At 45.0% G+C, this 14,690-nt stretch overlaps 1 protein-coding gene across 3 annotated transcripts in view; it reads right to left on the bottom strand.

The window, feature by feature from the left end:
* ephb3a (eph receptor B3a) overlaps window positions 1-2,940 on the bottom strand; it is a 36,203-nt gene extending 33,263 nt beyond the window's left edge. For all 3 annotated transcript variants that reach the window (XM_063461158.1, XM_063461159.1, XM_063461160.1), the window contains exon 1: window positions 2,401-2,940. In XM_063461158.1, the coding sequence (XP_063317228.1) occupies window positions 2,401-2,464 (64 nt within the window). In that variant the 5' untranslated portion in view covers window positions 2,465-2,940. The remainder of the gene's footprint in view (window positions 1-2,400) is intronic.
* Window positions 2,941-14,690: the final 11,750 nt, after the last annotated feature.

Genomic DNA, 14,690 nt, shown 5'->3' with positions numbered 1-14,690 from the left:
CGTGGACTCCAGTGCAGTCTGGGCTCACGTGCTGCTCGAAACACTAAAACTGCAGCGTGAACACGGTTTTCGTTCCTCACCACAGTGTGTCAGCGTCCTCCTCCTCCTCATCATCATCATCATCAAGCCACTGACTCCCAGAAACCGGCTGAAAAAGATCCCATTTGTTCCACACCTCTTCCCCCTCCTCACCCCCACCCCTTCTCCTGTTAAATTTACAATGCCTCTGAGATCCCCTAACTGCTATAACTCAAATCCAGAAATCTCTTCCCCTCCACCACCGTTACCACCACCTCTCCCATAAAACTACAGCAGCAGTGGAGTCGTTCTGCCCCCAGGGGTAAGAAAAACAATGCTCTGCAGTGGGAACTTTAGAGCATCACCACCCCTGTGGCATTTGAGGCTCTTTCTTTCTCCCTTTTTTTGTATTTTTTATAATCGCCCAAATGCCACACAGCTCTGCGCTCTGGGAGCTCACACACGCTGATGTTTTATTCACTCTGTATGAGCGACCGCATCATGAAAGAGACCCCCCCCTCCCCCTTGTACTACACAAGACGCTCTCTGCCGACAAGCAAACACATGAAATATTAACAGCCCAAAACATCATCATCATCGTCGTCGCCGTGAAGATCTGTAAATGCTGCAGGTGTTAATAATAATAACTTCACTCACAGTGCACGTCTCTCTCTCTCTCACTCTACAGGCTCACAGCTGAGTGCGACGCTCAGTTTGACGCCTGATGATGAGCACCTTTTTGTGCTGCTGACCTAATTTAAACACACGCAGCTGCTTTTACAGGTCAACAAATAACGATTCTTGTTGACATTCGTGTGTGTAGGAAGCAGGGAAGGAAAAACAAATGTGAATGAGACTCTCTTTTAATGTGAAAATCCCCCCCCCCGGTCCTCGCTTCGAGCGTTTTGCACCGCAGCCTTGCAGGGCGCGTTTGTAAAACGCTTTCTGAGCGCTCATCCATCTCGTTTACGAGCTTTTTTAAAAAGAGTACAGTAAACGCCGACTGTAAATGAGAGCATTAGAACGTAAAAACGTCACAGCTGGCCCAGGCTTTTACTGCAATCTGCTGGCGCGAACCGGAGATAAGTCATCCTGATCACTTTGGCAATTAAAGCGCACACTTTCAAGTTGCCAAGGTGGATCCAACAACAACAAGAGACCCCACTGTTCAAGGCACATGTAATCCCGCCCACATCATCATCACCACGACTTCTCATTTAAACCCGAGTGATGATCTGCCCTTCATGTTTACCCTCAGAGGACAAACATTAGTTAACCCCCGTGCTTTGAGTAACACTTAGTGGTCGGGCTGAGGGGGGAAAGCGGGGCTGATCACCTCGGCGTCAGAGCCCACTGGGACTCGGGGAGTGCTGCTGCCGCTGCATTGATTTACTTGCTGACACCAGAATTGATGAGGGATCAGGGGCTGGCCACGGTCCAGGAGAGGCAGATTGGACGGGGAGGGGAGAGAGGGAGGCGAAGCGAGGCAGAGCAGAGAAATGTAGCTACAGCTCAGAGAGAGGAGCCCACGGGCGAGGGAGCAAGGGATGTGGGCGATGGTGGGCTTCTCCCCCCGGGGGAGGTGGGGAGAGAGCTGGAGGGGCTCCGGGGTGGGCTCGCAGCGCACTTGTTAAGCCGCTGACCTTTAACTCACACTTGTCATCTTAAAACGTTTCACATGTGCGTCCCAGCGGCGTGGTCCGGGGGCCAGAGCTTGATCCACCCCGGGACTTGTTAAAGCACCCCCGCTTAGCAGGACCCACAGCATGTCTGCACCTCTCACACGCATCACACGAGGAGCCCTTTCTTTTTCTCCTCCGTGGAGTCCGTCTCTAACCTCTGTGGCGCTGTGGGGGGGGGGGGGGGGAAGAAAGGTGGGGCAGGTGGGCATCCTCACCGGGCTCGTGGGTGTGACAACAAGGACAATAGCAACAGGGCAGTCCTTCAGCCGCAATGGAAACACAGGGGAGTCATCACACACACACACACACACACACACACACACACACACACACACACACACACACACACACAGGGACTGGGGCGTTCTGATGCATGTGTGCATGAATTGCAGACTGACGCTCAGCCCAGGAGCCCGCCTTATATTTACAGGCGTAATTACGGAACACACGAATGCCGTGTTGCATGTAATCTCTCCGGTGTAGACAGCGTGCATCACTGATGTGGTGTTCAAACTAACCTCAGCGTGATTCACACTGTCATGAAAAGGAGGCACAGTGTGTGTAATTGTATGTTTTTGATTTTTGTATCCCTCTGCCTGACAATGACATGGTTCGCTGTCAGTTTATAGCGCCTACAAACAGCCCATTGTTCATCCGCGGGGAGCAAAAAAGTAGTGATGAAAAATATCAAACGACCTACCTTCTACAGCCAGGACCACAGGGACAACGAGGCTGCACACCCACAGCAAGTAATCCATTGTCATAAACCAGGCTTTTGCAACATGAATAAAGGTGTGTAGACCTGGAGTCCTCGGGTGGATGGATGGATGGAGACTCAACCACGGAGCACCGCAGCCGAGCTTTTTGTTCCCCTCCACATTCTCATGTCTTCAGTTGTGACGAGGGCTCTCGCCGCCCCATTCAACCCAAATCCTCAAAAGAACAAGCGGTAGCCGAGCGCGTCTGTATGTTTGCATTCACCCAGCTCCCCAGATCCTCCCCGGAGTGTAGTTGTGGATGCGGTGCTTACAGGACCGCTACGCTGCGCCCTTTTCTCAGTCTCATTCTCTTTATCTTTCCCTGACTTTACCGACACGGAGCCTCGGTCCAGGGGCGCATCTCTGTGCTGCTGCCCCCCGCGGGAGAAGAGGGTGGAAGCCCGGAGTGTGAAGCGCTCTCCGCCCGCAGAGGAATCTGTGAAGTCCGCTCTGACCAACTCCGTGCGGCTGTTGCTCCTCTGCGAGGGATGTGCGTCGGAATGGCAACACAGGGGCACAGACACACACACAGACACACACAAACACACACACAGAGGGGGGCTGGGAGCTCGAGGCGGCGTCAAGGCAGACTCCGTGAACCCTCAGCTTCCGGTAGGCACTTTCAAAACAAGAGCATGTCTTTAAAGACAACTGGATAGACATAAAAATCGATGAATCGATAAATAGATAGATACCTTATTAATCCCACAAGGGAAATTGCTGTGTTGCAGCAGCAGGATAAAGAATTAAAATACTACACTCTACAATAAACAATAAATGAATAGCACAAAATAAATTATCATTATTATTATTATTATTGTTATTATTATCAAAGAAGCAGCAAAAGCGGTGATGTGGTGTGTTATTACTAATAGAAATTCTTGAATTTGTAGTTTATTTTATATCATGTAGTTACCACAAAACTTTATTTATTTAAGCCACTTCTATTCCTCCGTGGTCTAGTACTTATTACAGTTTCCTTATATATCACTGGTCACCGGTTCAAGACTGAAAGGAGGAATGAACCCGACCTCAGTGGACACAGTACTCCCAGTAAAGCTTGGGTAAGTGGGAGGGGTTGTATCTAATGTAAAATGTATGTTAAATTAAATATGCTGATCCATTTCTGTACTGTGGACATCCTTTTTGTAAATAAGGGAGCCACTTTTGTTGTTGTTGTTTAATTATTTTTATTCCCGGTATGAACATTAATAAGTGACATCAGCTAAATTAACCACTGCACAGGCTAGATCAGCGTTAGCTCCTGCTTTACTGGCGTTTTACCTATGGGGCCTTTTATTTTGAAGGCAAAACATCAAGATTTCCGTTTTTCACCTGGACGTTTTCGTGTGGTTTAACGCAGCTGGCGGGTTGGAGGGAGGAGGTGGGAGGAGATGGAGGAGGAGGAGGAAGCTGGTTTGCCAGCAGCCACTGGCCCAAAGTGTTTGTCCGCGCTGGCAGCAGGTAATACCGGCCCGGACTCCCCGCTCACTGCCGTTAAGTGGCGATCAATTGTGGCATTAAGTGGACTGTGGTCGTACTGGTTGGAGGACGTCAATATGAGCTTTGATAACAATGGATAGAGAGCGCCTCTCGTGGGTTATTGAGCGGCCTTTGAGGCTGATACACTGCAATAATAACCAGAAGTGATTTGAGCTGCACGAGACAGTTTTACTTGGTCTCATCAGCCCAGTTCATCTTTACCTAATGCATCAATTGATCAAGCCCACAATAAAAGTGGGGCTGTGCAGGGAGAGTTACTGAGGCCTCTTGGGAAATACTGCTGGGACGTATAATTGTTTCCCTGTGAGGCTTTCAGAAAGACGATACAGTTTACCGCTCATCAAAGTGTCATCTCCAGAGCAAAGCGGTGTCTTGACAAACTGCCTGCCCTCATTAGTTCATGCCATACTTTGACCTTTTGCAGTCTCTGTCTTGCAGTCTCTCCTTTTAGGTCCTTTCCCACCAGACCCACCCGGCCTTTTGTTTCTTGACGGGCTCCAGCAGGGAGAGTGTGTGTGTGTGTGTGTGTCTGTGTGCTGGCTCGCAGAAGCTCTCAGCTTAGGGACAAGGCTCCCCTTCACGATGCCAATTCATCCGTCTGTGCGCCTCAGCTCCCTCTGCTTCATCCCTCCGCCTCCACCCACCCACCCCTGCTGTACCCCACACAGGAACACACCCACACACACAAAGCATCCCCCCCCCCCAATAAGTCCCTCTGTGCCACACACTTAAGACTCCCCCATCCCAAATCTTCACCCACCACTTCCAATCCGCCCTCAGCTCCCTTAAACTTTCTTTGTCCCTCAGGCTTTGTGTACTAATTAACTACAGTTCAGTTCCCAGCAGGCTCGGGTCAGCTTCCACTACAGAAACCAGTGACAGACAGCCTTTTTTAACCAGTTATATTCAAACTAAGAAAACGACAATGACGACGACAAAGGACACTGTCGCTGCCAGCAGCATCACTGGAGTCATGAAGAGAGGAGGATATAAATAATGAAATGTGGCGGTGCAGAATTTAACTGCTGCTGCTTCTCTTTTTAATTTCTCTTCTTGTTTTTGACATCCCTCATCGGCTGCAGATTGCTTGTTGTTTGTTTGTGGTGTGTGTGTGTGTGTGTTTTCTAAGAGGCTCCCAAGAGACTGAGAGAGTTTTGGACGAAAATTTACAAATCTGCTTTTGAATTCAGCTTTGCTACAGTCCTTGAATTCTCCACGGTATCTTAAAGTACACAGCGCGGGGAGGAATTTCAACCCATTAACGGGCAGGAAAAATCCAATATAATCACGGCGCTCATTCTTCCTCTTATTTTGAAATATCCTGACAAGCCCGCATAAGACTGATGGCGATTGCAGAGTGTGCCAAACCCATTTTGCTTTTAATCTGCAGCGGTTCTAGTTGTATGTCTTTGACTTACAAAAAAAGAAGGCTCGTGGAGTCGTGCCAAGTTCATCCGCGTGATACCTTCAGGTGTTGTTTCAGAGCAACCTCTCGCCCTCCCTCCCCGCTCTGACATGATGAACTGGCAGGCAAAGTCTTTAGAGTCGCTGGCTGGATTTGGATTGTGCGTGCTTCACTTGTTGCCGCGACAGGTGGAGTAAAGAATTGCCGCTCTGGAGAGGATTCCTATCCCCCCGCAGATGAGAAATCAGCTCTCAGACTCAGGGGAGAAAATATATATTTTACAGAGCATGGAGTGAAGACATGAAGAGCCGAGGATGGAGGAGGAGGAGGAGGGGATGGAAACGAGCTCTGTGGGACAGCAGTGTTAAGTTGACAAGAAGGGATGACAGAACATCTCCACAAAGCCAGACTGTCTCCTGTGAACTACTCGTGAATTATGGAGTCTGTCCAGCTCGGCTCACTGTGTGTGTGTGTGTGTAACAAAACAGGCATGTGCACACAGAGCTTCATGTGCACTCAGGGATTTATGTCAGACACATGTAGCTGTTTGTTTTTTTTACTTTGGCTTCCACATAAAATTTACATGAATGCGGCAAATTCTTGAGATGTCTTGCACGCTTATCTTCCAGCTTTTTTGTGTTTTTTTCTTCTATCATGAGAATAAAAAAATGCAAATGATAAAAACGACTCAGATTTATATTCATACTTACGATGCATAATTAATAGCATCAAACAGTGGGGAGCAAATGGTTTATGTAAGTTAACCTCGGGGATCCTTCCAATACATTCTTTTCGATCCATAACAGAACAGATGCTCAAGGAATGCAAACACGCGGCAAATACTAGGGAGAAGAAGAACATTACCCAGCAAGGAGCAATTGTTTTCTTCTTCTTCTTCTTCTTCTTCTTCTTCTTCTTCTGCAGGGAGGGCTTCTTTTTGATCCCAAAATGAATCAGAATTTAAAGTCTGACTTCAAGACAACTGCTGGAACTTCACTGGTAACACACACACACACACACACACACACACACGCACACACACACACACACACACACACAGAGGCAGAGTGTTGTGTTATCAGTCAGGAAAAAAGAAGGAGCTCTGAAAGCCGAGTTATGTGTAAGCCACTTTCTCGAAATTTAGAAGTTTTGATGCCAGCGTGCTAATGAATCTTCAGATAGTGCTGCCTATCCTTCATCTTGCCAGTCAGATTTAAATAAATGGAGATGTGAGCTGGTGCATTTAAAAAAAAAAATCAGGAAATGATGTGTCCGGTGCTTAAATTTGCCCCCTGGATCCAAATGCTCAAACCACAACCTACGTCCACGGTATCGCCATCATTAGGCTGTAGCTGAAGGACGCTTTAATCTAGTCTCATACTCTTGATCTGAAGAGTTTGTAGAGATGTAAAGAACTGTCATCAAACATAATTTTTTCCCTCTAGATGCTTTTTTTAAATCACTTGATGGAAACTAATGATGAAGATTGTGTGTAATCTTCAGAAGGCCCAGTAAAGTGACCATGTGCTGAGACTGTTTTACAGCTAGGAAAGAATAAACCTCAGCTGAGCATTAAAGTGTAGTTAGGCTTGTAGCAAATCATTAAATCTGGCCTTCATCTTAAATGGTGTCATAAGAGTGGGCCTAGTTGTCACGAGTGGACATTTTAGCCAGTTTGTCCCTGTTGTGCTAATATTGTCATACAAATATAGCTAACAATAAGATGCTCGCACTGCATCGGCAGTGTGTTTGGGATTAGCCTTTGTCAGTTAGACTCTTTCAAGATGGTATTGTATGGTGGAACGAGATCTGACTTTTCTGTGTTTATAATTTCAACAATTTTGACAAGATCTCCAACACCACTGGCTGAAATGGAGCCCCAACCATGAGTGCGGTTCCACCGTGCTATAGACACTCACTGTTGTACCTCTCTTCTGACTTCCTCCGTACATACTGAAAATGATTTGAACCATATATTTTACATTTGGATTAATCACTCCATCAAACCTTTTTCCACTGATTTTCACTCCTGTTGTTGTGTAATTTGGCATACCTCAGCCTTTTCCCTCTGCTTCCCTTCCTTAAGAACGGCTTGTTGGCAGCCGCCTTTCCACCGAGACAATTTCCAAACAGTAGACGGATCAAGTGAAGGACCAGATCCATCTCTCAGGTTCTGTATCACATCTTTGCTGGAATTTTCGCTATTTCTTAAGGACTTTTAGATACCGTTCACCATAGATACTTTTGTAGGGCTTACACTTCTTCTTTTGTCTTTGGCCTGTACTGTTTCCTCAAAATTTTAAGAACACTGCACATCATGCTGAGATATGCCAAGTTTTAGACTAATACCTGTCTGGGAATCACCCTGTTGGTGTAAAAATAAATGTTCTATTCCTGTCAAACTGTGTTATCTTTGGCATTTTTTGCAGTTTGCTATTATGTGTAGGCAAAACACTGATCCATCCCTTGAGGTAGATGCCTTTTTATGCTTGAATGATTCATAGGTCAGTTTTAAGTGGCTTACCAAATAAGGTACAAATAAAAGGACAAGACTTCACATTTACAAGAAAGTGTGGCCCTTATATATAAAGAAAAGCCTGGTAGCTCAAGGCTGTTACATACTGTAACTGTATATAACTGTAGCTTTCTGAGAGTAAAACCTAAAGGACAAGCACAGTTTTATAGCTGTTAGCATTAGCTTAATCTTAGCTTAACAGAAAGTCACAGCACCCAGCAATAAATAGACTAAATATAATAATAAAAACATATATATTTTTAAGCATTTGTCCTAAACTAGCTAAAGGTTGTAGCTTTGTGTGGTAAGTAATACTAGAACTTGTTTTTTGTTTTGTTTTTGTTTTTTTCAAACTTAGCTAAGCTAACAGGCTAATAGCTGTAGCTATGGCAGCTGTGATCGCCATTTTTCCTCATCCCATTCTTGGCAAGAGAGTCTAATGTTATGTCTTTAAATACAATTTCTATTTCATTTCTCAACTGGGCGTCTGCGGGTCCCAGCGGAAACATTAGCAGAACTGTTGCAAAGACGCTGAGTAAACACACAAATGTCACTTTTTTTTCTCCCCAGGACCGAAAAACCTGTAGATAATCTATTTTCTTTAAGGCTGCTGATGTGAGAAAAAACAGAAAATAATCTGTCAACAAACGTTGGGAGACGACACTGACAGATAATGAGGGGGAAAACAATCAGGAAAAGACGTCGCCCGAAGAGATCGCACATAATTCTGCATATATTTGAATATCTGTCATTGTCTGTCTGAGCTTGTTTGCTAACAAGACCAAAATAAAGAGCTCAGAGGCCTCAAGAGCACCGCTGAAACAAGACATGAAACAGAGCAGGAGGGGCATTTTGCTTCATTGATTGGAGAAGTAATGATACATGATTATGTTCAGACAGGGATCTGGCTGTTAGCTGGCGCTTAAGGGCACGAGCACTGCTGGGCTTTTCACAAACTGCTGTCAGCGTGTGGTTGTGTGCACCGCTGATTGATTATGAATTGGTGTTCTGTTTGGGGCGCTTGACGTGTTTGTCTCACCAAAACAGCTCCTGAATCAACTCTCGGAGCTGTCACTGCTCCGGGTTAGGGCACGGGGCTCTGCCAAACGCCCGCCGCACTCCCTCCGTCTCCCGAACTTCCCGAGATAATGAGTAGAAATCTGTCAGTTATTTTATAGGATGTTCAAAATGACTACAACTTCAGCGGGAGATTTCAGGATCGCAGGTAATCTAAGCCGCCGAAATTGTGAAATAATGAGCGCTCACGCGGAGAGTGAGGCAATACACAGCAAAAACTAATTAAGAACAATTTCATTTTAGTGGGTACAGACAGTTTTTCAGCAGAAGTCTTTTTCCTTCAGAATTATTCACAGGAGGCGTTATTGATGATTCGCCACATTCGGCAATTTTCCCACCATTCTCCTCCTCCATTATTCATCCACCTCTACTTTTTAATCTCCTGTGAGCTGACTCAGAACTCCACTTCCATTTGCAGACTGTTCCTCCTCTATGCTCATGTCTGTAGCATTGATTAAATGGACCCCAGTGGGCTGGGGGATTACATTGGGGTCTATTTGAAATGGCATTTCCACAGTGTTTTTCCATTACTGAGCATACTATTGGAATTTAGATAAACTGGGTCCTGGTAGGCTATGTTGATTTCTGAGTTTATTCGTCTGGTTCACATGGGGTCCATTTGCTGCAATTTAACAATTACTGGCTTTGGCGTGCTTGCTAATTTTCTGTGTTCACATCCCTCAGCAGCCTAGAGCGCAGCCAACCGGGCTCCCACAGGAAGGCAGAGGAGAGGACGGGGGGAATAGCGGAGGCAGAAAATGAATACAGACAATTGTTTTTCATCAGCTGAGATGGAGCAGGGACACGATCAAACAGGACTGAGACAAATTAGATAACAGAGGAAGGAGACTGAAAGACAGCCGTGCCTGCTGTTCCCATCACTGCTCTGTCTTGTAAACGTATTTGTAGTTTTAACCATGAGCTGGCTCTTAATGGTGTTTTTTTTTTTTTGCCCCCTCTCCCCATAGCTTCAGCTGGAGAAGCAGGTTTCACTATTTGCAGCCACATCTGGTCAGAGTGGCGGTTCCCCGCGTGAGTTCGCGGCCTTTAAATCTCCATTTTTGTGTTTACTCACTAAATGCAAATGCGTTAAGGAGAGCCCTTTCATCGCGGAATTAACTTTCCGGTCATACTACAACCCTGAGTCGACAGAAGTTAAGAAATGTGACATTCGGAGGCTTTTTCTACATCTATTATTAACACCGGTGTTCTGGATCTGGGAAACCTCGGGGCATTTGGCCTCTTTGTCATATATGATTTTCCCTGACAAGTGTCCAGGTAAGCGCTGTCTGCCACACTCTCCTGCAAGCTCCTCCGCCCCCATAGGTGGAGTAATTGGTGTCAGACAGTTTTGCTTCTTACACTTCTCATTTGGAGGGAAAAAAAAGAAAGAAAACCTGCCTGATGCGCTGCTGTGTTCCAGCTTGGCTTGGCAGTCATTCCAGCTAAAGGGCCACACTTTAACAGAGCATTTCATCACCCGGCGCGGACTGCAAACTGATTTCAGTCAGGCAGTAGCATCCTGCTCTTCAGGTTCTGCTCAAGCATGAAAATCACCTACGAGCTGAGCAGCTTGCTGCTGCAGGAAACCAGTGCAAAACCTCCAGTGCTCTTTACTCTAAACTCTGGACACCTGACGAACAGGTCGACTCCCAAAATGCTCCAGAAATTTCCAGTATCATCAGTCCCATGGGTTTGTTTTGGTCACTGTGAGAGCACTGATGAATTTTTCCCGGTAAAACAAATAAAATATCACAACGGCTGATAATCAAAATCCTTGACAGACAATATGAAAGGTGTTGCTCATACCAATTAACGTACGGAGAAGGCTCAACTCAATCATTATTACTGTGCGTTTCTAAATCACCCATTTTTACTGCACCGTTTAGCTGTATTTAGGGAAGCTGCTCATTACCTGCTGGCCGCACATCCAGACATAGATGCTAGCTGGTGAACAGCGGAGTATTTAGCAGGTAATGAGTCTGATATTTCCCTTAGGAGTTTGGGCGAGATCAAGAACACAGCAGAAAGCTAAATATTGCACACAAACAAGATTTCAAATGAAGTGGAGAAGCATCTTGTGATGGGACCACAGCACCTGCAGTGCAGTAGATTTCTCAGTCTCCAGTGTTATGTGATTGTGGGCCACATAGTAAAAGATAAATGATACCTCATATTGGAAGTTAAAAAGGAGACTATCCAAATTAAAAAGAATGCAGCAGTGGGCCCCTTAATGGGGAGCTGGGTTGAGTGAGTAACTAAACCCAGCACCCAATGGGCACCGAAGCCCATTTACTGTGTTTTCCTCTTGTTCTGCCTCAATAAAGGCTAAAAAGCTCTTAATAAGAAGTAAATAGCCTCCTTAGCTTGGTTTTTCCTGGCACCCTTACTCAGTACTAACGGATCAAGCCATTCCCATCCTCTAACCTGACCTTCACTTTGATCTTACCTAAGCACCTGTACACTTTTATTATCGGCACAGGTCTACAAACAGCAGGGAGCAGTGAACCTGAAAGTGTAACTGCTTCCTCATCTTCTGTGACTGTGTGTAAACTCACGCTGAAAACCGTCTCCTGATGAACGATCTCACAGTAACACAGCGAGAACCTTTCAACAGCAGGATGTGTTTTGTTTACTTGAGACTTTTTCCAGGACTGTGCTCAGTATTTTAATCACAGGGCAGTCAGCTCAGTCGCCTCCACGTTACCTGAAGAAACAGCTACCGAAAGCAACGGGAAAAAGCCCGTTGACATCAGGAGTCAGTTGCAGGACCAAAACAGAGACAAAAGGTGACTAAATATAGCTTTACATTGCAGGGATGACTGCAGGGATGTACTGTAACTGCAGGAGTGTAAAAAACAACTGTTTGCTAACACGTTGCTGCTAAAAGCCTACCACTTAAAAGAAATCTATTTTTTCCTGTTTTTGAAAATTAAATTGAAACATCTCCCTCTGAGATTGACTGAAAAGGAAGCATAGAAGACTATAATTGATGCTCAAGTAGCATTAAATTGTAGAGGATACGTCTTTACAGCACTGTTTTTATTCATTTCCTGATCTAATACCAGATGTTGTTCATGTCTTTCATCATTTCAAACTGTAAAACTAAACTTTTTGTTGACTGAATAGTCTTTTTCTGCATTTTCTCTCAAACTTCTACATAGTTTGTTCCCACATAATACTCCAACTTCCTCTTCCAACGGTTGAAGCTGTCCATTAGACACTGCTATCCCCTGAAGACCCACATAGCATGACCTCATGAGCCTCGGCTCGGAGCAAAAAAAAGGAAAAAAAGCAGAAAAGTCAATTTTGGGTCGAAGGCTCTGAGAAACCTTTTCATAATGAGGTCAGGGTGATGCTGCGTGCCCTGTGAGTGTGTGAGTCAACCCGAGCGCCCGGAGTCAAGTTTAGCTCGTGTTTGAGCCATATAGCTGAGACCCTCGGGGGGCTGCATGCTGCTCCAACTGTCAGGCAGTAACAGTGAACCCCCCCCCCCCCACAAAAAAACAGCCTTACTTAAAGGTAGTGGTGATGACGATGAGCACTTGTGACCGTCTCCTTCCTTCAACCCCCTCCACTCCTTCTCACCCGTGCCTGGTGGTGTCACGGAGCAAGGGGGAGGGAGGAAAGCCTCATTGTTACACAGACTGGGGTTTGGGTTGGGGACTCAGTAATTCCATGTGGCATGAGAATACATGAAAAATATTACATCATGATGCAACCTGCTGTATGCTTCAGTAGGTATCTGCCTTATGCCTTCAGGGTGGGACCATTCACACAGAACGTGAGTGCCTCCTAGTGCCCGAAAGTTGAAGTGCAATTACAGAGAAAAAAACCCTGTTTATTCTGAGCAGGTCTTTCAGATCTAAGCCTTTTCACAGTGGGAAAATTGCCATGAAATAACAACTTTGGATACTAAGCCCCACTTGATTTTTTTGAATATTGTCACACTGTGACTTTCCAAGGTTCCAGTTTAGTTTGTTTTTTCATCAACAATCACAGAAATATGATTTTACGCATGCAAGGAGCATAAATGATCAGCAGCACAGGCCTGCAGCTAATATGAAGGATCCTGAATTTATTGGGTTTTCTGTTCAGTTTTGGAAATGGAGACATTTATACAGACAGAAAGAGGCGCGAGCTTTCTACAAGTGCACAAACACGGCACCGGGCTGGCATTTTACAGGATGAAGATACGAATCGCATAAAATAAGCAGAATTTTCCACTAGAATGATGTGAAAGCAGAGGATGTATAGAGTCACGATAAAAAAAATAAAAGTTGAACTTAACCTCAGGGGAAGCTGAGTGCAGTGGGGTCGAGGTGCTGACCGGGAACTGCAGGATTGTTGTATTATGTCTTGGCCGGGGATTATAGATGTCACTCTTCACCATGTTTCCCGTCCTCTCTCTACATTTCTGCTGTCCAGCAAAGAAAGCAGTGCTGCCAGAGTACTTACTGACTAACAGCATTTTTTCTAAACGTCTTCACAAAATTATTTATACAATGGAATAACGGAACTGGAGGCCACCTGTGCAGATGCTTCGATTTTGCATTTGTTTCACATTTACTGCAAAATCTTTTAATTGCAAAGAATGAGTTTCAGAGAAATGTTGGCGATAGATCAACATGCAGAAAAAGAGGCGACGCTTGTATTTATTTAATGAGGAAGAAAGCATCCTTTGGTTCAAGATCCTTCACAATAAAAGCGTGCCAGTTCTGGAAAATACTTCAGTAAAGATATACAGATTCAATGACTCTCAGTATTCCTTTGCATGTAGTCACAAAACTTTATTATCCAGTGGCTATACGCCTTTCCCCTGCTTTTTCTTTCTTTCTGATGTTGTAAGATCTAATTAAACACCAGACCAGGTGACACCAGTTGAAAATTATCCATTTGGCTAAATCTGGCACACTTAGACTAATGCAATTATCTCTAAAAATGACACAAATCAAACGCTAAATATCAGCTTAATTTGAGTGTCTGGAAAATGTGCATGAATTTATGGAGATATTAGTATTTGTTTGCCTCCTTATTTGCTTTAATGACAGCTCCACTCGAGCTGCAGGGGCTCTGCAAGTTTATTCAACCCTCATTACCCGCATTATCTCATTGGACAATGTTTCAAAGAGTCTGCTCGTCTCCCTCTTCCTTAAAGTGCCCCCAGAAATGTTCAGTCAGGCTGAGGTCGCGTGACTCTGGAGGAAAATCTCAGGCAGTCTCCACTCCTGGGTCCTCTTTGGTCCTCGAGTAGTTCTTGCAAATATTTACTTTACTCATTATCCTGCTCCAGTATTAATCTCTCTATAAAGACTCAAACAAGAGGGTGGAGGCTGTCTCTGAAAGATGGAGTAGCAAACCCCACCCCAGGAGCCACATCTCACTGTGGTTCTGATACATACTCAAAAAGCTCCTGTGTTAAATGAAGCTTTAGAAAGTCTTCACTGTCGCCATGATTTGACTCTGTGAAAGCCCCTCACCCCACTCCCATGTATTTGAATTAGTTTGTTTCTCTCTGTCTGGTCAGTAAAGTTCCTCTCTAGAAACTGGAAGCGCAGCCATGTTTATAAGAAGTCCTAAATGGAATCTGCATGTTCTCCTCCTGCTTGCAAGGATCTTCTCCCACCTGTGGTGACACTCTTACAAACATATTAATCTCAAGAGTTTCACTTTACTTTAATAAATAAAGCTTCAAAAACAAGCCGTAATGTTATATGATGGCTGGATTTGAA

Source organism: Pelmatolapia mariae, linkage group LG18 (assembly GCF_036321145.2).
Source record: "Pelmatolapia mariae isolate MD_Pm_ZW linkage group LG18, Pm_UMD_F_2, whole genome shotgun sequence".
NCBI lineage: Eukaryota > Metazoa > Chordata > Actinopteri > Cichliformes > Cichlidae > Pelmatolapia > Pelmatolapia mariae.
The sequence above is the reverse complement of the archived record's forward strand: the minus strand, read 5'-3'. Positions and strand labels throughout refer to the sequence as shown.